The 26,015-nt window shown below is 48.1% G+C and overlaps 1 protein-coding gene across 1 annotated transcript in view; it reads right to left on the bottom strand.

Moving 5' to 3' along the window:
* Positions 1-4,958: 4,958 nt before the first annotated feature.
* The window catches only part of COL6A1 (collagen type VI alpha 1 chain), a 31,277-nt gene continuing 10,220 nt past the window's right edge, over positions 4,959-26,015 (bottom strand). The window contains exons 16-35 of the mRNA XM_085314570.1: positions 25,310-25,372; positions 24,805-24,858; positions 24,680-24,715; positions 24,346-24,408; positions 21,212-21,274; positions 17,376-17,438; positions 16,642-16,704; positions 15,739-15,789; positions 15,620-15,655; positions 15,103-15,165; positions 14,521-14,586; positions 13,668-13,703; positions 12,901-12,937; positions 12,050-12,058; positions 11,048-11,181; positions 9,820-9,929; positions 8,984-9,167; positions 8,456-8,630; positions 7,896-7,925; positions 4,959-7,016 (exon numbers count right to left, since the gene is read on the bottom strand). Of these exons, the coding sequence (XP_085170696.1) occupies positions 6,406-7,016; positions 7,896-7,925; positions 8,456-8,630; positions 8,984-9,167; positions 9,820-9,929; positions 11,048-11,181; positions 12,050-12,058; positions 12,901-12,937; positions 13,668-13,703; positions 14,521-14,586; positions 15,103-15,165; positions 15,620-15,655; positions 15,739-15,789; positions 16,642-16,704; positions 17,376-17,438; positions 21,212-21,274; positions 24,346-24,408; positions 24,680-24,715; positions 24,805-24,858; positions 25,310-25,372 (1,947 nt within the window). The 3' untranslated portion in view covers positions 4,959-6,405. The remainder of the gene's footprint in view (positions 7,017-7,895; positions 7,926-8,455; positions 8,631-8,983; positions 9,168-9,819; positions 9,930-11,047; positions 11,182-12,049; positions 12,059-12,900; positions 12,938-13,667; positions 13,704-14,520; positions 14,587-15,102; positions 15,166-15,619; positions 15,656-15,738; positions 15,790-16,641; positions 16,705-17,375; positions 17,439-21,211; positions 21,275-24,345; positions 24,409-24,679; positions 24,716-24,804; positions 24,859-25,309; positions 25,373-26,015) is intronic.

Below are 26,015 nucleotides of genomic sequence, written 5' to 3'. Positions count from 1 at the left end.
AGTAGGTCTGGACAGAGGCAAACAGTGCCAGTAGGCTGGCGTAGCTAAGTTCCCACTTAGCTTGCAGTTCCTAAGTGCAAGCAGTCAAATATCCTCATTTGCATGAGCTAGTTGGGCAGGATATTTCTCTCTTGCTCTCCAGACTAACTCTCTTATGTCACTTTGCCCTGTCCTTTAGCACTTTAGTTCTACAGTGCTGCGTCATTCTGTTGCATTACTGGTTTTTTCACATTACTCATAGGATATGTGTTCAGGGAGTCCCACCACAGTAGCAGAGCAGCATCAGTGGCACTCACCTTCCCTAGCTATTATCTTCCCATGAAAGACTGTGAATCAGCATTGCTGCAAATAAGGAGAATTGAGTAAGAGGAAAATACAGAAATATGGCTCAAATTCTGTCATTGTTACATAAACCCCTTTGCTGAACATCTGGGGAACATCTGAAGCTCAACAAAGCAGACCCGCAGGCAGAGACATTTTTGACCCTCCCTGTAATGGAAGCCTAAAAATTGAGACTGAAAAAAACAGGATTAAATGTAGCCAGAAAGGAAGACAAAAGGGGTCTAGCGTATAGGGACTGACTTTGACCCAAACACTCAGCAATGGTTCTTGTGATCCTGCCTGGACAGTGCACAAGTACAGGGAGAGACAAGGCAACAAATGTAAAAATAAAGAATTGGATACCACTGAAAAATTGCTGCTGGTCCCTGTTTTCTGAGGAAGCCCGTGTTTCATCAGATTCTGTTTAAGATGCTGATTCTTGTGGACAAATTGGAGTTTAAAGGGAATATTTTGATTTTCTCATGGGAAAACTGAGGAACACTTCAAACACTTCACGATTTTTGCAGGGTCTAGATTCCTTTAGCCTTTTAGTAAATCAAAAAATCAAGGATATGGTTAGGTAAAAGAAAGTGCATAGAAGCAGGAAAAATCCTTCCATTCACCCACTTTTTTAGCTTAAAGCATGGAAAAAAGTTGTAGACCAGCCAAATGTAAGAGGAAGCTTTCCACAGTTTTTCCTAGGTGTCTTTTACCTTCCCTCTTTTTCCTCATTGGGGCACAGTCCTCAGAGAGAAACAAAACAACCTTTTTTTTTCTTTCTTCCAAGTATTTCTGTAGCAAACAAATATTTTATGTGGAAAAGCTGGAAGGAAAACCCTCCCCATGCCCTGGGTCACTTCTGTATGCATGCTCAGTACAATGGCCTGGCTAAGAGATGCTCTGTGGGTTAGCACGCTCCCCCGGGGAAAGAAGAGGGGATGTATCTCGGTGATGGGGGAGGGAAATGAAGCAGGGAAGGAAATCAATCTTGCTGAGTCCTTGGGGAAGATTCTAAGCAGCTCCCTGCCTGTCATGAGTGCAGGCAGCCCCTCTTTTCCTCCCCCTCTGCTTGCAGCTGACAGTGACTCAGCAGAGGAGCAGTCTGTGAGCAAGGCCAGCCACAGCTCAAGCTGGAGGAAGAGAGAAAAGAAGAACATTTGGTTTCTATTACAGAAGAGTGGACAAAGACAGGTCAATATCTCCAGGAAGAAGCCTGGGGTGCCAGACCTTTCTGAACCTCCTCCTCACAGTCGCRAGAGAGGAAATTACTACATTGCAAAGGGCTGCTTTCTCCCACTCGCCCTGGCTGCCTCTGTGGGTCTTCATCCCTGAAGAGTCTCAGCTCACTCTACATTTCCCCTGCAGCTGGCCCCTCTCTCTGGCCCCTTGCGGTCATTTGTGCTAACACAGCTTTTCTTTCACATGGAGGCTTAACTGCAGCAGCTCCAGCCCTGCTCCCTTAACAGCCTCTGGAGAAAGCCACTGGCAAAGTACTTAACACTGCATGGGTGCAGCCAGCCCCTCACTGCTGGGAGCAAAGCTCCAGCCTAAGGTACCTTGCCTTTTACAGGTGTGTCCCTTGGGGAAATTATCTCCTCTGGCCTCACAAGCTGGAAGACTGTTGTGTGCTGAAAGTCATAAAGGAAAGGCTCCAGGCAGCAACTGGAAATAGAAGGAGACCTCCCTTAGCACATGGGCTGGGTGCAATGCTGTGGCAGCAACTGCCTTCACCTGTGAGTGGCCAACTACCATGCCAGCACACTGCCTCTTTAAAGAGGAGAAGGGTCTGTAGGAGGAGCCAAAACCCAGGTGAGGCACTCAGGGACCAGAGCAGGTGGAGGTTCACAGCCCCTGCCTTCATGCATGGCTCTGTCARCTCAAGTGGGTGATGCACTGACCTCCTAGCCTTTGATCCTCCCTCTGGTTTCTGGAGGGCCAAAATCCAATTAGGGGCTTCCCTCCAGATCCGTCCGCTTCCAGCATCACCCTGAGACAAAGCAATGTGAGTAGCTGGGCAGGGCTGATGCTTTCTGCTCTGGCCCTTTCTCCTCTGCTACTCCCAACTCTGACAGACACTAAACAAGCTGGCTGCTTTTCCATTTCTTGTCTTTGCCATTCATAAAGAATAACACCCTGCTTATACACTTGGCTCTGGTGTCTGCCTTGTGATGTGTTCCTGCACACCCACCTCTTTACAGCGAGCCAAAGGGGAGCAGCCACTGTGCAAATACAAAGTTTACCCATGACTGGTAACTCCCTGGTCTGGCTAGCAGACTTGTGACTGCCTACGGGTACCTCCTGAAGCCAGGCCTTCCAGCCCTGCACTCTCTGGCCAGCTAGCAGTAGGTGTGTAACCCAGTGGCTTGTCTGTATCATGTTCTCTTCCCTAATGGATGATTCACATAGACGATTACGGTGGCCTGTTAAGAAATATTTCTTGCTGTAACAATAGCAGCCTCTATTACATGTAGACATGAAGGCATTTTTTCCTAACTTTCTGTTGAGAGGACAGTGGAACATCTGATATAAATGCCTCTCGTAAAAGGACATCATGCAAACTGCAGCCACTTGCACAGCCTCCACAGAAGTATTCCTCAGAGTTTCCAGCTGTGAGGTGTCTCTGSCATTGTAGGACTTCCAGGGAACCCATGTCTCAATAGAGGTGCTTGTCCTGGGAGAGAATATGACTAAAGAGAGAATATGACAAACAGGAGAAGCAAGCTAATGCCTTTCTGTTATCAAAACATGACATGAATGTGGGCCAGTGTCCAGGGAGCAAGTGTATTTGCATGCGTCCACAGCAAAAGGTTGCAACAAGCACCCAGGCCATACAGATATGGGGGAGACTGCTAAAAGAAAGGCACCCTTTTGAGTTGTCTTACGGTGAAACACATAGGCCCTTGGGAGGAGTTGGTTTGTTTTGGGGAGGAAGAGAGAGGTTCGAAAGAGCTTTAAAATAGTAACATTTTGGTTAAAAGCTTTTATGCTCCCTCTTCTTCATTCCAGTTCTCTGTATCTTTTGCATCAAGGCTTAAACATCTCAAATCAGGCAACTGAAACTAGCAGATGCCTCAAACAGTAGATCTCTATTGCCCATCTGTAAAAGGAGTAGTTCATCTGATGACACACTGGGAGGAGGAAAAAAAAAACAAAACAACAACAACAAAAAAAAAAACGAATGCTTGGGGAACACTCAGCCTGGCAAAGCTGGATGAGGAATTTGATTACTCTCACTGCCAGCTCTGTCTCCAGAGCAGAGTCCTCAGCTATCCAGGAAATGAGGTACTAAGAATAGACACAGAATATAAGCAGAAAGCAAATAAAGCACATACTCTTCACCTGATGATCATCACCTCTCTGCAGGAGAGAATGTGGCCTGGTGTTCTGAAAACAACTGGGTATAATTGTGTAAAGACCATACTGTGAGACATCAGGGACCATGCTGTAACTGGAAAGAAAACAAAAGTTGCGTGTTTCATAGAATCAGTAAGGCTGGAAGGGACCTCTGGAAATCATCTAGTCCAACCGCCCTGCTCAAGCAGGGTCACCTAGAACATGTTACACRGGGCTGCATCCAGGCGGGCCTTGAAGATCTCCAGAGAAGGAGACTCCACAACCTCTCTGGGCAATCTTTTTCAGTGCTCTGTCACTCTCACAGTGAAGAAATTCCCCCTCACATTCAGGCAGAACTTCCTGTGGTTCAATTTCTGCCCATTGCCTCTTGTCCTCTCACATGGGACAACTGAAAAGAGTTTGGTCCCGTCCCCTTGACACCCTCCCTTCAGGTACTTATACACATGGATAAGACCCCCCCCCCCAAGTCTTCGCTTCCCTAGGCGGAAGAGGCCCAGCTCTCGCAGCTGTTCCTCAGAGGGCAGATGCTCCAGACCTCTGATCATCTTTGTAGCCCTACGCTGGACTCTCTCCAGTAGCTCTGTGTCTCTCTTGTACTGAGGAGCCCAGAACTGGACACAAGACTCGAGATGAGGCCTCTCCAGGGCTGAGCAGARGGGCAGGAACAGCTCCCTTGACCTGCTGGCAACASTCCTCCTAATGCAGCCCAGGAAACCATTGGCTTTCTTGGCCACAAGGACACATTGCTGGCTCATAGTTAACTTGCTGTCCACCAGCACTGCCAGGTCCTTCTCTGCAGAGCTGCTCTCCAGAAGGTCAGCCCCCAGCTTGTAGTGGTGCCTAGGGTTATTTTTCCCTAGGTACTGGACCCTGCACTTGCCCTTGTTGAACCTCAKGAGGTTCCTCTCYGCYCAGCTCTCCAGCCTGTCCAGGTCTCTCTGAATGGCAGCACAGCCCTTGGTGTATCAGCCACTCCTCCCAGCTTGGCATCATCAGCAAACTTGCTAAGGAAGCACTCCGTCCCCCTCTCTTATGAGAGCTCAGTGTTCTTTGCATGGGATTTTTAATGTATTGTTTAATAGATGAAGATAATTCACAGGATTTCTCAAATCCAGAACATTCAATAATGACCAGCTTTATGATGAAAATGAAATATGTCTCTTTTCTTCTATTTTTATATGTTTGTGAGAGAAGTCCTGGATCCCAGCGGTCTGTATTTCACTGAATGGATTTGAAAGCATAATGAGCWCCTGATATTCAAGACAGACAAAATTCCAACAAGATTGTGGAAAACAATTTATTTGTCAAATTTCTGAAGTGGACAATTTTAGCAAAATATAGGCATAAAATAAAACTAAGTTGGATTTTTGGATACAAAGTAAAGAGTTTGGATGTTGATACCTGGTAATCACTGTTGTTTTCTTAGAAGCGCATGAAGTTGTAGCAAGAGCACCACTGGAAGCACTGAACAAAATCTCGCCCAGTCAAGCCACACATTCAGCGTGGTCTTGGAAATAACTGTGTAAACATGAAGGGCCCACTTCACCCATGTAGTGATAGCACCTTTATCAGTATATCTGCAGGATGTGATTCAAAGCCCCTGGCAGGTAATGGCAGTCTTTCCCTTGACTTGGCTGAACTGATGATTAGGCCCTAATTCAATATATAGTACAGTTAGTGCATATCTCTAAGGACCAGGTGCCTAATTCCTAGATGGTCCTGTGGAAAGTATATGCCCACAGAACTCACTGGGAATTAGACAGATTGGTGCTTTTGAAAAAAATAAATCCACTAACTGGGCTCAGAGAGATTTTCCAAAATAGAGTTTGGACCATAACAAAAGTTGTCAGGCCATTTGTGAGGTTCCTGGTTTCACTGTAAGACCATGAGATTACTTTGTGAAGGAGTGCAGTTATATAGTTTCTTCACTTGTTTCCCCCACTTCCTATGGCTAGTCTGTCTGTCATTTTGTTGGTGTTCAGCCCCCTTGCTCCAGGTGAGCGCATCCGCAATGAAGTATGCTCCACCACCCACCTTCACCCTATACCTGGGAAGTTAGTGCCCAGTCCTATGGCAATGGAGGCCAAAGATGCTTTCCACCCATGTCTAATGAATGAGTAGTTTGGGTAATGAAGTCCAGCCCTCCCTCAATAGCATGGGAGATGCAAATCAAACTTGCCAGCTGTGACAATGATCCCCTCTCAAAGCTTGCTGAAGTGTTGGATGTTTCACTTGAAACACAGTATTGGGTTAGGACCATTGTGAGCCAAGTAAGTGCTCAGCTGAAGTTTGAGGAAAAGAGGTAAACAAACAAAAAATTGCTATCTGAAAAAAAGCATAATCAACCTCGCAAGACTGGACAAGTCCTTAGTGGTATGAAATTCCTCATCTTGATTCTTTCTTAGTCAAACTGGTGGGATGAGATTGCTTCTGTTGTTCTGCAGGCTTATTGCTAGGAGTGCTTGTGTTTGCCTGCTGGCAAGGGAGGAGCAGGAAGGCAGTCAGAATAAAAGGAGGAAGGTTTGGGGGCCAAAAGGGTAGAGGTATAGAGGAAGAAGCGGGGCAACAAAGGAAAGGAGACTATGCACAGACAGACTGTGGCACTACGGCTATCTGTATGGACACAAGTTCCTCAGGTTGATCAAGAATACAGTTAATTTTTTTTGCTTGTTTTTCGTTTTTAGGGTAGACAGAAGCAGGCACAGCCCTGGCAGAAACCCACTTAGCTGCTCAGTCAACAGCTATTTTCCTGGAGACAGTTTGGTAGAAGACACCACGCAGCAGAGAGGTATAGTCGGGCACGCGGAAGAGGTGGCGCTCCCCATAGACCACATCATAGTCTGCGCTCTTTCCTGTGACCAGGACACGGATGTTGGGCTCATTGACTTGGCTGCCCACTGCCAACACATAGATTTCAATGCCAGCTTGCTGAGCTTCTTGTACAGCCCTCTCAATGGCTCTTGTGGTGATCCCCTGAGAGTTGCCATCAGAAAACACCAGCACCCTCTTCTTTGCCCCACCACGGGAAGACCTCTGGTACAGCCCCATGACGTACCGCAGAGCAGCGTTGATGTCTGTGGCATCATTAATGAACTCCATGTTGTCAATGGCTTTGGCAATCACTGTGTAGTTGTACTGAAACTGTGCTTCTACCTTCTGCTGGTTTCTGCCACTGTACTGGACCACTGAGACACGCACAGAGTCATCAGCAGGCTTGCCTGCCCCCAGAAACCGCTCTGCCAGCCGCTTCACGAACTTCTTGGTGGTCTCAAAGTTCTTGCTCCCGACACTGGTGGAGCTATCCACCAGAAGGGTGATGTCCGCTGGCCCAGCAAAGGTGACTGCAAGGAGAAAGGGTTGTTATGCTGTTTCTTTCCCTATGTCTTTCCATGTGGAAGGCCACTGAAGTCTCTAGCTGTCTCACAGGCTTTCTGTTTTGACATACTTATGGAATCTCCAGTCTTTGGCTATTTGCTGCCCCAGTTTCCCCTACCCCAGTGCTATCCTACACTTCTCCTTTTATTCTTCCATTCTTTCTTTTATTGGTTTATGCAGGGCTGTACTCCCAGGAACTTATTTGGCTTAGAAAATCTAATGACAATTGTTACTTACCGCATGGGACTTTTTTTGAGCTATGCTGCTCTTTCTTGTCTGGGGTACAAATTCATTTCCTGAGAGGACTTATTTCAGTGATGAGTCTTAGGACTGTATTTGCTTTACTTCTGATTTTGGGATGTATCTGACTAAATTCCTGCTTGTACTGACTTTTCAATCCACTTTCTCAAATACACTGTTAGAGTACTGATTTTCCTGTTTTTCTTTTCCCAATGCATTCTTGATTCAATGCTCTCACTGCCGTATAGTGACAGATTTCTCATTATTTGACTCAGTGAAAGCCTGTGAGTCAGTCAGGACTAAATCTAGCACAGCCTCCTTTGTGGGTTTGAGGTACCAGAAAAGTAACTGTTTAGGCTTTTCCTAGCCCAGTCCCCTGAATGCCAAGTGTGTGAGTCTGACCAGGTTTATTCACTCTTTTCCAGCCCAAGCCTGCATGCTGTATATCCAGGCCAGAAGCAGAGCACAGGTGCCTTCCTGTTGCTTATACCCTGTTGCCAAAGGTCTCCATGCTCTACATTCTTACAGATACAGATGTCCCTTCTCCCCCCTGCAGCATCCACAATCCCTCCGTGTGTTTTATGGCATGAGGAGTGAATACTCACTTGGGCAGGTATAGTCTGGACATTTCTTCTCTGTTAAAAAGATCAAAAAAAGAGTATGTTACTGGCCCACCCAAGAAAAATCACTTCTCCTACACCACAGTTTTCTATAGACCTAGTAGTGGCGACAAAGACTGGGGGCTTACCTAGCTTAGAGCCACATTGTGCAAGGTGATGTGCAAATGTTATAAATATGCACCAGAGAGCACAGATGTCTAAAAAATACTATGGAGAGAGCTACGCTGCACCAAGTGGGGATCTAGACATGATTGTGAAGTGTTCTGAGACACAACATTGAGATACAGGTTCCTTGTTTAACTAAAGTTTGTATGCAGCTCTCTCCTCTCAGTGCCTTAGTACAGCTTAAGAGAATGACTAGGGTGTGTGAGAGAGGGCAGCCCTCACCCCTCACCCTTTTATTGCAGCAGTCCTTGCTATGTTCCTTATTGCCTTCAATCAGATCTCTGGGGCTTCTGCAATTTTCCAGGGATGGTGAGCAAGACTAGCCTGTGACCRAGACATTCCATAGCCCCCAGCTGTCCTCGCACAGGGCTTTCCCCTACCTTGGCAGACATACGAGGTGATATTCTGCAAGAAGCTGTCATCCAGGAGCTCAGCATAATTGTCCCTCTGAATGGACAGTCCTGGTCTGGTGGGTCTGCTTAAACAAGCAATGTCATTCAGGTGATCTGGATTTGGGGGAGTCCGGAAAATGTCACCTATCCCAAGGGAAACCACCTGCAGGAAAGTTAAAAAATCCATTACTGGTATCTAATAAACATGTTCATAAATACGGCTGTTCATTGCTCAGACTAGGTGGAAGCAACAGGTCCTTTCAAACAGGCTGACAGGCCAGGTGAGAGGAGCATGGCATGACTATGTTCTACAGCAAACAGTCTTCCAGATGTGGTCTCTCACTCTGTAAGAACACTTCTAATGACATGTGTCCTCCTGCCCTGGCCTTGGGGAGCAAAGGGGTGGAGAGCCCCAGAGAGCCTGCACTACTCTGACACATGGTTATTATGTGGTTGTTTCTTGCCGTTAGGGTGCTTCCCCACACTGCCAGCCTGCCCATGGTCCCATGCTCTTACCGGGGTGACATCGCACAGGGAGGAGAGTGGGGTAGGGTCCCGCAGGGTGTCAGAGCGTCCATCTGTGATGACAATGGCAACACGCTTGTCAGAAGTGAATCTCCGCACCAGGTTCTCCTTGGTGAACTGCAGGGCCTCTCCAGTGTAGGTGCCACCAGCTATCCATTTCAGGTTCTTGACTGCCCTGCAAGTACAGACATCAGTGAGTTTACAAGTCCTGCCCCACAAATATCTTTGAAATGTCTGGGAACACATAACCCACTAAAATATTTGCAAGGCAAGGCAGCATCCCACATGCTCAGCGCTTTGTGAAGGCAATTGGCAAGTTCCTTGGCCTCAGTACCACCTACAAAGCTATCAGCAAAATGTGTGGCTGCTCTTGCATGTGACTGGTGGCCAGGGATGCTTCAGGGAAGCTGGAACCCATGGTCTGGCAAGGCAGCCCTTTCCTTGACTGAAGAGCAGTGATGGAAAAGCAAGAGGCAGACATCAAGGCTGAGCTCTACCCCATGCCAGAGTGACAGTAAGCCAAGATGAGGTTCTAGTGCAATTTCTGTGTCTATGAAAAGGAGTTGAGACCAGACAAAGCTGTATGGGACATGCATGCATTGCTCAAGTAACAAGCTTATACTGCACTTTGGGGACAACCCATAGTGGGAAAATAGAGGGTAGGACTTCCTGGTACACACATCTGGTTGACATAATAGTAGTCACTGCTTTCCATTATAGAGCATTTAGCATCCTTACAACCTGCATGAGTCACCGGCTCAGAGGTAAAGGCTGAGATGTGAGTAGGGAGGCCCTTGGTTGGGTCTCTGAATTGTGCGTGGACTTACTGTTTGAGTGCCCCAATGTTGTCTATGTTGGCATCTCCCATGGCCACCAGCTCTTGTGTGTTGTCATGGCTGTACTGCACTACTCCCACACGGGACTCACCAGGTTCAAACTGTTGAAAAAAAACAGAAGCCAATTAGAGCCAGATACCTGCAGGGTCACAGAGAGCTCAGAAAACCTGCTAAAGGCTTATTTGCATCTTCCATGCTGAATGCCTTCAYTGACAAGCTTTGCTGCCTCTCCTCGAGAGCACTATTTATTCAGAGCAGAGGAGTGCCAACTAGAGCAGATACAAAGGAGGACGGACATGGTCAGGCATGGGTGCTGGAACAAGACCCAAACCCAGGCTTCCCAACTCATAGTCTCAACACAAGCCATTGACTGTAATGGGTGGGTGGGAACAGACCCTTTCTCAAAACTTCTGCTTTTCTTCTTAAACAGAGCTGCTTCCCAGCTCTACTCTCTCAGGCTTTCTACCTGCTCTCTGTCAGCAAAGGAGACCCATGTTTGCCCACAGAAGTACCTGAAGACAGGTTTTCTCAGCTCTATATCCCTTGTGTTCTACAGCTCTGTCTGATTATACCTGAAGGAAAAAATTGATCTCAAGCCTCCCTTCAAAAGCATAGAGGTTAGTGGAATTTCTCATGCTTAGTAGGTTACTAGAGAGGAGTAAGGAGTGTAAACATTTTTGTTCTTCTTCAGACTGATAGACTCACTATTGAGAGAATAATGCTGTTTTGGCTTGCAAGGATTCTTTGTTAGCAGTGTGCTTAACTGATTACCTACATGCAAATTTGGGGGCATGCAGAGGGTGCCTAAGGAGCTGACAGTCRGGGTACTTTGGGAAGTTGCAACACATCTCATGTGTGATCTACCAGCCTCTCAAAATACACATCAGAATAAGTAAGAGTTCAAGAGACTGACTGATTGTTTAGGAGAATGCAGTCCCCTATGAGCTGTCTGTTCTGGGACACAGAGGAAGAGGTCACAGCTGTAGCAGACAGAGTTCCTTTGCCAGAGAGAATGAAATATCCATATTTTGGTACAACAGACTCTGCTGTCTTGCCTCTGCTGCTCTACAAGTCTGGAAGAAATCAAGGCCCATCCTGCTTACACACTTGAAGCTGAGTCTTGTGGAGTTCACTTGTATGTGGAGGCACCTCCCTTTGGTTTCTTCGGTTGCCGTGAGAAATATGTGTGAGTGTATGACTGTATTCTGGCACATCTCACCTTCACACGTTCATCCTTGCTTAGCCGATCAATGACTTTAATGATGAAATCCTTGGCAATCTGGAAGTTCTGCAGGCCGATACTCTCCGAACTGTCCAACACGAAAAGGAGATCGACAGGGCCACATGTACACTCTGTAGCAAAGTACAGGAGCAGAGGTTTATATTTTTTGTYCAAACAGCAATGCCAGAGGAGTGTAGTTTGCAGAGAAGCATATCTCCAAAGCAGGGGTGATATCTTCTGTCAGTACAGAACGGGTGTCTGTGCTCTATTCACCCACAAAACATGATACAAAATGAACATGCAAAATAGCTACATAGAGATTTGAGAATCTGTTTGCTGATTTTTCCATTTAAATCTTTCTCAGTGTCCCTTTTAAGACATATAACATTTCAAAGGTATCAGTACCCTTTAACATCTAGTAACCTATTCCAGAGCCTGTTTCCTCAGAAGCCTCTTCACTTCTTCCATTCACTCAGCTCAGGAGAACAGAGGCGATACAGCTGAGCTTTGGGACGCTGACTCAGCTTGCTCCACTCTTTCCCATGGCTGAAGGACATAATGTGTCCTTACCCCTTGCTTCAAGCCTTTGGATTGCAAACCAAACCCATCTAGACTGCTCTGGAGAAAGAAAACTGGTAATTTTCTCTGCAGATCAGTGAAAGATTTGTGAGAAGGAGACAAAGCTGGATCCACAGCATGCACTAAAATGATGTTCCTTTCAATTGTGAAAAAGGTGGGGAAAAATCACCTGCAGCTTTGCAGGCATGAAGTACCTTGACAACAATTTTCTGTAATTTGGAATCTAGCTACAGCAGCCTCTGAATCTGTGCTGAGCCCTCTCAGAGAGCTTGCTGCCTTCCCCTATTTTGCTTATGTCTCCTCACTCCTGTACTCTCATCACATATTTATGGTACAAGGCAAGGAGCAGGGAAAGGGAGTTACGGAACCAAGAAAAGAACTAGTACATTTTTATAGAAGACTTTGCCAAGTAACACTCACCGCAGCAAGCTAGAAGAGAAGGGAGAGAAAGAGAAACCATTAAAAGACTGGATAGAACCATTTTTCATTCACTAATCCAGACTGCAAGTGTGCGTTTCTGCAAACCTAAAGATACCTTGTCTGGACAATTCAAACTCTTGTTTGTTCATGGAGGTTTACCTCCTGTTTGAAACATCCAGAACTCTCTCCTGTTTCAGACTGTACTACCACGGCCTGAAACACTGTATGTGGCAGAGCTCTGTTTCTGGACACACTGATGTTTCCCTTTTTAAGTGTAAATAATGGCTAATCCTTTATTAAGGATTAAGTAAATCACCAAACTATGGAGCACAAACTATATTTCGTAAGTACTATGTACTGCTCCAGCACTTCATGGCCACGGGCCAAAAATCGTTTGCTATGTGTGCTTTCTTCAGTTCCCTTACAGTCTATATTTGCCTATATTCCCAGCTGCAGGGAGGACTTTCACCTCTTTTTCTCCTACCATCTTGGCTTGATTTCCCATGCTCCCTTCAATCTGTGTTGTCTAGTGCACCATTCTCCACATTGCTGAGTTTTCTGTCATGGCTCTCAGCAAGCAACTCATTGAAAGGGAGCAATGTCCCTTGTCCCAGCTGGAAAGCATCATTCTCCATGCTGCTTGGGGACTGTCTGGCTTGCTAATACAGTCAAGCTCTGTAACACTCTGGCTGGCAGAGCAGAGTATGGCCTTGCTGCTTATTCCTCATGAATATGCAGGGTGCTTGGTGGGCTCCTCTGCCTAGCACGGAGCTGAGCAAAGCAGCCACGTCCCTCTTGGCAAGGATCCAAGCAGGGCCAAAGGCCTGGAAGAGCGGCACAGGGATACTCACAGCACATCTTCATGATGATGTCCAAAATTTCACATTCCTGAAAACACAGGAACAATGGTGAAAAAGGCTTCCTGGTTCCCACGGACCCAAGAGCCTCTGCTGCTCACCAGCCCAGCTGCTGCTGTATGCTCTCAAAGCACATTGTGATCTGGAAATGAGTGATGTTTTGTTCATCTTGGAGCAAGTGAGGACTAGAATTTGTTGGCAGTGAACTGCACTTGCTGCTCTGGCTGCCCAGAAGAGACTACATGGAAGGTCCCAGCTCACCACCCAACTTGCTCGACCTTTCCTCTGCCTATGTTGGGTGCTGCAGACCAGGAACAGATTGCTTACCAGAGCATGGGGAGACTCTGATCTTGGTGATACTATGGGGAGACTCTGATCTTGGTGATACCATGGCCAAAACATGTTCATGTCCCTCCCTTGCTGAGCAAATGTCATAGAATTCATCTTAAAGTGAAATGGAGGGGCTAAGCTGGGAAAAATACCAAATGCTTCCTACATACACGAGAACTGATGTTTTCACTCTCTGCAGGGGACTTCATGGTGATGGACTGGCATGAAGGAAGGAAATCTGGCTATTGAGACTCATGGGGACAGTAATAAGGGGCAGAGAGCATCYAGCTTTGTATTCCTTTGCAAAGCCCAGAAATATAAGGCTTTCCCAGCAGCCTCCCAGCAATGATCTCCCTCCCAGGAGCTGTTGTGTGGGGCAGGGGAAGTGCAGACCAAGGAAGTAAGCAGTGCCCAGACCCTGTCCCACTCACATCTGGTCCTGGAGGGCCTACAGGTCCTGGTGGTCCCTGTCAAACAGAAACATTGAGAGAGTGTTTACAAAAGCAGCCAGTCCCTCTGGGGTGAGCACTGCCTATCTCTTAGTAAGCAATACAGAGCATGGTCTGGAAAAGTTATTTAGCCCCCCCAGCTGCTGATTCCTGTGCTGGGCTTTGAAGAGGTATATCTGTTTGCTTGCACACTGCCCCGAGGCTGTGTGTGAGGAAAGGAGACTGGCCACCATGCACACTGTGCCTCTCATGGTAAGAAGGCAAGCTTTCATCACAAGCAGCAAACACACGCATCTTGTGTCCTGCTGATGTGAGTGAAAATGTGCCCCTTATTGCCACCATAACATTTCAGGAGAATGGACGCATTTCAGTCTGGAGATGCCTCTCCTGTACTACCAGGCTAATGGAGGGCAACACAAGCAAGCAGTGACTCAATATGAACTGGAACACTTTCATATTCAGGATGGCCACTCCAAAATGCTGTAACTCAATAGAAAACCCTTGCTGATTCAGTCATTTGAGAATGTTTTGTTCAGGAAAAAGCACAAATGTTTGTGTTTGCTATTCTGTTTTGGAATGAATGTGGATGTCAGAGAAGCAGAATTGCCCACAGAGAGAATTCTGCTTGGCTCTGCAGAAACATCTGCTGCTAATTTCAAGAGACCCATGTACTTTTGTACTTCTACAGGCCACTACAGTGAGCTTTCAAACTTCCTTGCTACTACTTTAAAAGGAGTCACACAGAACAAGTTCACTGGAAGCTCTGCTTTTGGGAGCTTTGTCAGCCTGGTATGCTCTGCTCTTTGGTGCAAATCCTTTCAGCGCCCTTACTTACCGGACGGCCTTCAGGTCCCCTGTGACCCTTTGCTCCTTTGCTGCCCCTGGGGCCTGGTGTTGTGTTCTGGAATAAAAAAATAAAATAAAATAAAAAAAACCCACAGATCTGTACATGTCTGAATGATGAACAGCACTTTACACTTCTAGATGTCAGCTAAGTCCTACTTAACAATAATTTTGCCATGGAAGTATTATCTGAGCTTGCTGTGCCCAATAAACAAACAAACAAAGATGTTGGGRGTTTGGGATGGACACCAAGAAAATCTCCTTCCCCAGGATAATGGTGCAGCACAGGTGCAAATATAGGTGCTACCTGGAAGCATTCAAGACCATGCTGGAGATATTATTCACTTCAATCCAATCAGTCTGGAGACATGCCAACCATAATGCACAGAATGCAAATTGAATGCCAGGAGAGAGCTCCCCTTGCCATCAGATGTTGCCCAGTGGCAAAGGGTGCTTGTAATCCAACAAAATCTGACAGGCTCTGGCCCACTAGCAAGGTAGTGCTAGATCCAGTCCAAAGCTTCCACACTATGTCCAGGGAGAAAAATGATTCAGCTTTATACAGATTACTCACATCGTTGCCAGGGTCTCCAGCTTCTCCTTCATCACCTTTAGGACCAACATAGCCCTTTGTTCCCTGAAAAATGAAAAAGAGGAGACTTCAGCATAGAAAGCCATTGTTAGCATGATAAGATTGGTTCATTTAGTGACCTCCTAAGAACTGGCCTGGTGAGGTGCACAGGCTGCTTAGCACCAAATTACAGAGCTATCAAGAGAGAGTGCTTCTTTCAGGGCTTTCACTGTAATTGTCACTGTCCAGCTCCCATTCACTGGTACTTCCCATCCTAAATGCTGGCCTTATGGGTGCACCTGATGGTACTCTGCCCAGGCTTCCATCCTTGGGTGTTATTACCCATGCCACCAAGGAAGTACTGGTACATGAAGCATTCACTACAGACGGAAGTGAGCAGAAGGGAAACAGGTTTTTGGAGGAGTAGTCTGGTTTGGGAAACCCATTTCACCAAAGCACCAGCCAGAACACATCAACCAGGGCAATCAGCACTGAGTATGAGAGGAAGCAACAAACTTACATTAATGCCAGGGCCACCTCTGTCTCCTGGCTGTCCCTGGGGATGAGGGAAAGAAGCATGTTAGATTGGATAAGCAGAAATAATGGTCTTATGATTTCTAAGTGGTATACAAAACTTACGGGGGCACCTGGGAAACCAATTGTACCATTCCCTGGAGGGCCATCTTCCCCCTAGAAAGGAAGGAATGTGAGATGTGAAAAGCAGACCTCTTAGATGACATAGCAGCAAGATCCTGCTCTCCTTGGGCGCTAATCACCACAGCAAAATGTTTGTTGGAAAAATATGTAACCAGTGTGTTGGACACCAGTGCAGGCAGTTAGAAAAGCTATCTTACTTGTAAATCAAACATGATGGATCTACTGTTACTGAAAAGAGAGTCCCTCCTTGCTCTTACAGAATTGTACTTAAAAGTGCCAGTCCGCTCCATATTAAATTCAGTCGAATACTGTTCCTCCTCCCTCTTCTCCCCTGAGACAGATAACAGTTTTGCTGTGGCTCAGATGCCTCCTCCACCCCACCATGAAAACCCCAGGCTGTAACATATGCCTCTACACTCAGAGAGTGTTGCTCTTTTGCAAAGCCTTGGTGAATGTAAGAAGGACTGAGTCATGAGCTTATCTATCTTACAGGTTCCTGAACTCCTGATCTTTATTTTGGAAGGAAAAAGAAGCAGATACATTGGGAACAGGGAAAAAGAGGAAACTTCAGAAGCTCTGGGAGTTTCACTGTCCCTCTCAGAGATTGAGAATGGTGGGGGATGGTTACAACCTAGGTGGGAATACCCTGGGAAATATTTGATCCACTCTGGAACAAATATCCAGAGATATGGCTCTTTGTGCCTGCAGATGTGATGTATATTCAAAGCAGGCTATTTGCAAGTTTCCTGAGCATATCTCAGGTGTTTAGTTGTATATGATTGTAATTTCTTCTTTTCTTCCTGAGCTGGGCAGTGCTGTGTGGGACCAACCTACCATTGATCCTTTCCACATTTCACACTAATCCAAGAAAAAAGTAGCACTCACCCTTTCTCCCATCAAGCCGGGTTCTCCAGGCAAACCAGGTGCTCCAGGTAATCCCTTTGGGCCCTGAAAGGAGAGGGAGAAGCAGTGAAGCATTCTGCAAAGTTTTCTGAGCTGGGAAGATGATGTCTTCTGAGGCAACTAGATGCTGCTCATTTTCCTGCAATGCTCTAATCCTTTGTGCCCTACCTTAGACCAACCGCCTACTTTGGCGAATACAAACAGGAGCTTGGAAGAAGTCCACTGTCTTTCAAGGGCAGCTGGCAGGATAAACTGCAGACTCCCGTTCCCTTAAGAGCTTCTTCAAGCCCATGACAGGAGACATTTTGCTCACATGAGAGCAATGCAAAGCCCACAGCTGGGCCAGAAATACAGCTTCTCTTGGATATCGGGATTTGATGGGCTGGTAGATTTTAGTAACTGCTTTTGGAGAGCAATTCCATTAGCTTCTGCCAGAGGAAGGGCAAAGTGCGGTGTGAAGCCACGTCACTTATGGTGCAATCACTTCCTCTCTCAAAAATGGTTTCTAGGCTGTTGGACAAAAGGTAGTCAGGGCCTTAGGGACCCACAGAAAATGCCTTGATGTGCTCACCAGAAAATTAGTCACTGAGTTTTTATCTACAAAGAGTTTCCAAGATCTGTGGGATTTGTGGACAGCCCTAGTGAGCAGCATCTCCTGGTCTTCCCTTGCTATTTTCCTTCCCCTAAGGAAGATGATGTGATGAAACAACACTGACCTCATTTCCACGGGGGCCGTCATCTCCCCTGTACCCCTTGGGTCCTGGGGGTCCAGCTTCACCCTAGAAAAATACAAAGAGCTCTCACAATGAGGTTATTCTCTGGTTCTTCTGCTCTGAAGGGCAGGTCCCTTCCTTTCATGACATGGTGGGTAACCACCCATACCTTCCACTCATCAATGAGTCACCTGTGCCTGGCCAGATTTGACAAGAAATGCTCTATTGATGGGGGTTAACAAAGGCAAGGAGATGTTGCAAGAGGTATTGCAAGGGGCAACAGGGCAATAACTGGCTCATCATGCGGGTGCATAATGTGGCTCCCAGTGGAGTGCTCTGCATAATGGCAGGGTAAAAGAGACCTAGCATGGCCTCCATACTCTGGCCAGTATTGGTGATGTGCAGTGAGAGCCTTACTGTGACTACTAGTGCCCAAGGAAGTCCTGAGGACTAGCGTCACCCCTGCTTAAATGCACAGGGGGATATCGGATCTGATCTAAAGCTGAGCTGTGTGAAGACGGCTCTGCTCCAACTAGTGGTCACAGAACGCTATAGGGTTGCATGTGGTTCTCCCCACGCTCACTCTTCCTCTACCATCTCCTGCCTGCACTGGCTGAGTCACAGGCTGCAGCTCTCTTCACTTATTCTTTGTTTTCTCTGAAAAGTCCCCTCCGAGGCAGCCAAGGCCAAATCACTGCAGAGAGAGAGGCAAAGCAGGAGGCTTTTCAGGCTGAGTTGTGAAACTGTACGTATGAGTTGGCTAGACATGCTTTCAGCTCAAGCAGTGGCACCCAGGCTGAGGGAGGGACTAGCCTCTGAACAGTTACAGGAATGCCCTGGAATACTGGCGTGGAAATCACTGCCACGCAGCAGGGCCTCTTACTGCTCCAGGCACTAGCTGGTTATTCTGAAATAAACTCACACAGCCATCATAGGGGACAGTGCTCATTTCTAGCATGGGTTAGACAGCCTTGGAAAGGGTCTGTGAGCAGCTAAGAGACAAATGCATCCTGCCTTGTGAGCCAAGAGCTGATCCAGGTACAGCACTCAGTAGGTCTATCCTGCTCCATCTGAGAGGTCTGCCTGCCCCTATTAATTTTAGTGATAATTTCAGATTCCCATGAAGTAGTCCTTCTGCCCTTGGTGGAATTGAATATCCTGGAAGTAGAAATAATTTCTGCTTTGAGAATGGTGCTTGTTCACCTCTACTTCAAATTGTCAATTCTGTTCCGAAACATATCAGCAACTGGGACCAGCTCCACTCACCATGGTGCCCATGGGGAGTGGGAGCTGTTTAACATGGTGTTCAGCCCAGTTCAGCCTTTACCGCTGCTCTCTCTCATCATCCAGAAGTTGAGGAAGCTGAAATCTTCTCCTGCTATCATCTGTCCCTCTTCACAAGACACTGCTATGGGAAAAGCTGGTACCAAACATCCACGTTCACTTCATACACCTTGTTCCAAGCAAATGCATATGGATGGGTGCAGAGGATTTAAAATATACAAAGTGTAATGTAGAGCTCTAGACTGTTTAAAAACATGTGACTCTATTCCCACATGATAGCCCAAAACACGGAAAGCCGAGAAGGAGGAGTAGAAACACATGATCGTTCACATCAGCCAAAGCTGGATTCAACTCTTGGCTCACACTGTCTGTAAATAGCCTCACTATAGCATACAAGTGCAAATCCCTAATGGTCCTGGAGGAGTTTGTGAAAACGTAGGATTTTAGGACAGGAATTCTTTAGCAGCTCCCTGTCCACTTCCTCTCTGGGTGCAACAAAGACCACAGGAGGGACAAACACTACAGCCAGAGACCACCAAAACCTGCTGGGGAGATCAAAGAAAGAGTGAATTGACCTTTAGCTTCCCTCACAGACAGAAGGAGAGTGAAATGGAGTCACAGGTTAGTGGGAGCCTTTTCCCCTCGCCAAGAGAAATACAATCCACAAGCCAGAGCTTACAGATAACATGACTTGAAAACTACTTGCATTTGCCAAAGTATTCCCCTTGTCCAAGCCCAATTACACATTTATTTTTAATTTTGTCAAGCAAAAACATTTTTCCTCGGTTTATGGAAAAAAAAAATCTTAGCTTTGCAACTGCTTTTAAAATCTCCCTGGCAACTGAGGCACTAGGGCAGTCCTTTGGTCTGGAGAGGTACTGGAACAGCTGCTGTAACAGTTTGTTCTCTGACAGGCGGTTAACTGAAGTCTAGCATCCCTGAGAAGAGAAGACTGATGTCCCACAGGCTCAGTGACCTGCTGCAGCTGCCCCTTTTTTCTTCCTCCTCTCCACCAGTGAAGACTGGCTGAAGGCAGGATCTGCTCCATCCTGGTTCCCCTGCACACTTGCACAGCCTTTGCTTCTAGGTTTGTGTCAAACCTCCACCAGAATTCTGTCTTCTTCTGCATATCCCTATTCCTGCCTTGACCCTGGAATGAACCTCTACTACATAGAGAGTAATTCTAGTCCTTCCTCCTCTGCCCTTGTCATCCTGCAACACTGGTCCATTACAGGTATGCATCCAAAGAACTGCCTTTCTACCAATGCCACCTCCCAAAATGACAAAGCACAGGGGAAACTTCATTGGTGCTGACTGAAGCAAATACTGCCAAATGCTCTTTGGTTGCAGCAGGAGCTTAGCTCAGCTAAAGGCAACAGGAGCTGTACAATCCTCCTGCAAGAGTTTGGTGTCCTTTAGCACAAAGCAGACTTGAGGGCAGCTTGACTGTGGGCAAGCACAACCATGGCACAAGACTGTCCTTTCCTCATGCTGTTGTCTTCCCTCAGGCTCACCCATGTGAGGGATGATGTCAGTGCAACAGTGGCCCCTTCACAGCTCTCCTACACTCCAGATCTCCTTCAGGGCTCCTTAACACCTTGTTTAACCATAAAAGGTTCAAAGGCTGTCTCGTCTTTGTCCATATACCAATTATGACACCTCATCCCTTAGCTAAGTCCTACTCCAACAGCACAGGAACATTTATCTCAGTGCTTTCCTGTGGCTTGAGCTCTTTCTTGGTAACGCTTGACTGACAAGGGTAAGAGAGGAGTTGTCACCCTCGCACAGGCTCTGTGTGGACCCCCTTTCCTTGGGTGGAAAGACTCTATCAGTTAGTGCAACCAGTGCTACATCCATTGAGGATTAACTCAGTAGCACCTCAGGGCTTGGAGGCATTGACTGGAAGCTGGTACCACACTGGGAGGAAAGAGCCTTTAATTGAGGAAAGGAAAGAACCTTTTCTAAGGCTGGAGGTAGCCAACTCTGCTCTTCATAGAGCYACTGGGATCTGCTCTTCAGAAAGCCAGGCTAGCAAGGACAAGCTGACTCCAGAGCAGGAGGACTAGACCTCTCAGTGAGCAGACTTAGGGAGTGCTGGCTTTGGGACAGACAGTTTAAAGATCCCAGTGGTGTCAGGGACACTTCCAGGCCTCCGTCAGGCAATCCTCACTCACACAAGCTGTCTCATTGACTCCAATGACCAAGAAAAGCCATGTTTGGCCCCTGGCCTGAACATTTTGTGCATTGCTGCAGCTCGCACTTGCCAGTTTCCAAATCTGTCTGTCAGACATGCTGGCATCTGTTTCTATTGGAGGGAAATGACGTGGAGGTTTCTCTGTCCACAGTCCACCAGCCAACTCTTCACATTCTAGCCATGTTCGTGTTCTAAGTTCTCCTAGAAATCCCTGCCCCTCTGCATCAGCTCCATTGCCCAGTCTGGAAGATGCTGGAAACCTGCCCCAAGTGGCTGTGGCATCAGTTAGCCTTCAACCCCAGTTTCTCTGCTGCCCCAGCCATTTCCAACTGGGATCCAGAAGGCTTATGCACACTCTTACCGGCTCTCCAGGTGGTCCCAGGGGTCCTTCCCGCCCTTGGTCACCTGGTGGCCCAGGTTCTCCCTGAAAACAGACACAGAAGAAATGAGAAACTCAAAGAGGGGTGTAAGACACAAAGGGTGTTGCATGCAGTGGGAAGCACAGATGCAGCACCAGTAGCACATGCTGGGAAGAAATACAGTCATCCAAGGAAGCAGGCTCTCAAGGCAGATTCAGGTCAAAGGAGTTGGTTAGGAAACTATCAGAGGTTTGGGAAAAGAGAGATTAGTTCACCTTGGCTAGTGTGGCCACCTCAGAAGAGTGTGAACCTTACATAAAGCCCTACTGCAGGATGGGATTGTCTGCCTCTGGGCATTGCATTTCAGCCTATTTTCCATCAGAAAAGCAAATGACTGGAGAGAACCACCCCACTTCACTTTGAGAATGGCTTCTGTGTGGTGGTATGTGCCTTTGTCATGTCACTAGTGTATATGGCCAGGGTGACCCTGCTCTCTCTCTCTCCCCTTTTGCAAGGGACTCTGCACATAGTCTGGCCCTTGCCCCCAAACCACTTAGTGGCTCTTCCTGGCTGCGTTCTCCAATAGTTGCTGCTTTTCTAGAGAAGCTCTTCCATCCTGAGCAGTCTCCACAGAGAAGAGCTTCTCCCCCCCAGCACATGGTCATGCAGAGACTCCTAGCTAACATCCTTCTTCCTCTATCCTCTCTTTCTTCAGCTGAGCCCATCCTGCTCCACAGAGTCCCAGCTTCTCAAGTGGGTGCTCAGCCAGTGGCTGTCCTGCAGGGGAGCAAGAGAAGGTGGCCTAGAAAAGTAGGTACTAAATCCCTGTGGAGTTAACAGGATTTCCAAGAAAACGGAGCTGGAGGACAGCACACACAGGAAGGGGATGGGGAGATGTGCTCAGCATTGTCCCCTCTCACTGTTGACACTTTCCCTTTACATTTGCTAATGCCTAGCATGCTGAGCTGGACAGGTGGGAACATTACAGCCAAGCAGTTCCCACCCACCAAGATCAGTCAGCAACACCTACTGCAAGACAAGCATCTTTTCAAGCGGCACTGCTCCTCCTACAGCACCCAACATGCAGATTCAGACAGCCTCCAGCCCCCTGAAAAGTTCAGTAATCTCCTATGACAGCCACACTTGACTTAAAGGAAAGCACACTTTCCTTGAGGAAAGCAGTTGAAGCTTGGAGACCTAAAGCTGTTGTTTGCAAGTGGAAAGCTTCTATTTGCCTAAGCCAAACAGTAAATATAAAACATAACTTCCAAAGGGCCCTGAATGCTGGTGGAGACGTTTCTGGCAAGCTTAGCAGGCCTCGTGCTTGGACTGAAACTTGGAACAAAGCAGCCCATCGTCTGCTTAACAATTTAAGTTCAAGGCACTGGCGTGTCTTCATCTCTCGCGCACATCTGCCTCACACACCACATACAGTGGAGCTGCCATTCCCGGAGCAGTAAACAGGAAATGGGAGTTTGCCAGCAGCCCCTTTCCAGAGCTCCTCACATACCAGCTGCAGGCTGCCCCCTCCGCAGGACGGCCCCAAGTCCTGCTTGGCCAGACAAATAGCTCTCTCCTCCTGCCTGCCTTGGAGTTGTCCCACTGAGTGGGTGCATGGTGGTGACAGGTCCTGGCTGTCCCTGTAACAATGGAGATGGGAAGAGTGGTGCAAGGTCCTATGTCCCAGCCATAGGGGAGGAGACAGTATTCCTGTTGTCTTGTGCTGGGGGGATGGAGAACAGGAGCAGAAGGAAATCCCAGGCTTGTCCTCATGCAGTCCCATCCCTGCATGGCCCTACCCCCTAAGCAGGCCCTGCCTTCCCATCCCCAGCCATAGGATGGCTGTTGTCAAGGACAGAACATCCCCTGTTCTTGTATTTTATTTTCTCTTCCTCTCCTTCTGTCTCCCAGGGCCCTTTTGAGTCTGGCTGCTGGCCTGTGTGCTGGGCATGGATCGTGACAAAGGAGGGCCAGRATGCTGCTGGCAATCTGCCAGGATCCTCCTTGCAGATGCCCTCCTTCCCATCAGCCCAACCCTGCCCAGCAACTGCCCCTCATCCCTCTTCCTGGCATGTGGTGTGTATGGTACCTCCCGCCATTTGCAACATGTTTGTCCTGGCTTGATGGTRGCTTCTGCCCATCCCTCCCACGCACACGCGCCCGCTCAGTGACTCATCTGTGGCAGGCATACAAAATACTTTCCTAGTGACTCCTGCTCAGCCAACATAGCTCTAGCCTCAGTAAAGGGGAAGGAAGGGATATTTGCCCCGTTTCTCCTCATCCACACACATTTTCCTGCATGCAACCCTGTGGCTAACAGCATCCATGCCCTCCTTAGTGAGTCACAGGTACTCAGGCCCCCATACCCTGCACAGATCCACACCCAGCCTTGAGCCCAAGGAGGGTGTGTATGCTAGGGAGGAAACCTTGGCTTTCTACTTTCCACCACAATACCTTGCTGCTGGTTTTACAGCCTCCAGGCAGGGGCTAACTGCTCTCTCTCTCTGTTCTTGGCTTTCTGGGGACGCTGTTCCCTACGTTTTGGCTGTTTGCTGGTTAGCCACAAGTGTAGGGGGCAATTGCAGAGGGGCAATAGCAGGTCTCTCCCAGGCTAGCAGTAAAAGATGCACTGAAACACTGAGCTTGCTTCCTGGATCAGGACAGTTGTGTCTTTCTAGCCTCTAAGGACAGCAGGATGAGTTTTGTATAGTTCCCTTTCTCCCAGGCCTCGCTTCTGCAGACAGCCCATGGCTGTCCTCCTGAGTGAAGGCATACTGTTCCTGACCCTGGTGCTAAAGATGTAGGAGTCTAAAGCATCCTATTACCAGAGCCTGGGTGCAGGCTGTCTGGCCCAGGCATAACTCACACTCTCCAGGGCCAGCAAACACTGCCTGATGGTACTAGTGCTGGGGATGTGCTAGGCTTGATGAATCTGCTCCCTTCAAGCCCCACTGTCCCCATACCCAGCGCTTGCAAGAGACACTTAGAAAGTACAGGTGGGGGTCAAGAAAAAGAGCTGTCAAGCTGGCCTGCAGGCTGATAGAGTTAGTCACTGGGCACCCGTTTCTAGCTCCTTGCTGCCAAACATGCTCCTATTTGCAGACAGATGCAGAGGTCGCCCCACAGATGCACTCACCGGCTCTCCTCTTGGCCCACGATCACCAGGTGAGCCTGGGGGCCCTCTTTCTCCATTGCCGCCCTGCAAGGAGATGATGAAAATGTGAGTTCAGGAGTTGCTCCCCACGAGGTTTGTGCCTCCCTACCCACTCCCAGCACCTTGGCATGGGCACAGACAGCCCCACTGAGGGTAGAACCTTCCCTTGAAGTTCTCATCTCAGTGAGTTCAGTCCCAGCACTGTTCATCCAACAGCCCTTCAGCTCACTAGCACAGGGACAAGCCCTGGCAGTGGGAGTAGTTCTGGCCCCTGCCCTGCCTGCAAGGTGCCCAGCAGCAGGACTCTCTTACTCACCCGTTCTCCAGTCAGGCCGTCTGCACCTGGAGGGCCCTGCAGGAAAATGACAGAGGTGGTCAGGCTCTAGGGACTGCCAGCAAGCAAACACAGAAGCCAACCACTGGCACATGTAGAGGACTCACCTCATCTCCTGTCTCCCCTGTTGGTCCAGGTTCACCAATGTTGCCAGGTGCACCCTGCATAAGGAAATCACAGAGGTTCAAACAAGACACATGAGCAGTTTTTAGAGCAAATCCCTGTGTGTTAACAGAGCACAACACAATTTAGCCTTGAGCAGCCTCTGTTTAGAAGCTATGGCTGGAGCGAGCACCAACCTCTCTGCTTACAAAGCAGGGCTCAGGGCTCCTCACATGAGTCCCTGCATGTTGAAAGCTGCAAGGAATCCTGCTAACACCTCCTAGGACTGGTAGCATCCTCAGGAAGCAGTGGGGAAACTGGTGCATCCTGCCTCGGGTCAGACTGACCATGGAGCTTCTCCATACCAGCTTCACAGACCCATTTCCCTGTCAGTTTGGGCTATCAGAGAGTGCAAAAAAATCTGCTATGGCAGTGACCTGGGAGCTGGCTGTGGCTTTGCTGGGGTCACACAAAGCAGAAGACAAACACATACATGGACATTTCACCAACCTTCTCTCCAGGGCTTCCAGGGATCCCCTGTCGGCCAGGTTTTCCATCTTCTCCAGGTTCCCCCTTGACAAGGATACAAGGTGCCATTAAGGCTTTGTTCAGTACCAAGGAATGGATCCCGTGCTATAGATACTGTCAGGAGCCAAAGCTTGCCCCAAAATGCCCTTTAATTTGCAACCCAACCTGCAATCTCCCCCTGGCCACCCTGCCTGGCCAGCATTTCCCTGGGCTGTTCCCCAACCCCAGCAGATCTCTCCACTAGCCTACTGGCCCAATGCAAGCAGCCCTTTTGCAGGAGCCTCTCAACATTTTGGAGCTGCTCGTGCCTGGCCTGCAGGTGCCCGTTAACCTCAGGCATGCAGAGAGCTGCAAAGGAAATAATAGCTTGGAGTCACCAGCAGGCTGGGCACAGCCCTAGTCACGACGGCTGAATCTTATCATGGTGACAAGCAGTGTCCTCCAGCACAGGCTCGCCCCCAACCAGCATGAGGGGGCCAGAAATAGATCGACCACTACCTCTGTTGACTGTGCCCCTACACCCAGTGTAGTCTCTCCCACACAATCCTGTAGGGTTTTCCCCATCTGCAGAGGGGATGAGGATCATCTCCCCGTGCAGGCAAGTGTTTTCCAGTACCCCTCCACCTGAGTTCTGTTGGGGCAGAGCAAAGGAAGCCCAGCAGTCCATCACGCTGCGGAGAGGAAGGCT

This window comes from Rhea americana, unplaced genomic scaffold (genome assembly GCF_003343005.1).
Source record: "Rhea americana isolate MKP2758 unplaced genomic scaffold, rheAme1 scaffold_408, whole genome shotgun sequence".
Classification (NCBI taxonomy): Eukaryota; Metazoa; Chordata; class Aves; order Rheiformes; family Rheidae; genus Rhea; species Rhea americana.
This window is presented reverse-complemented; position numbering and strand designations above follow the sequence as displayed.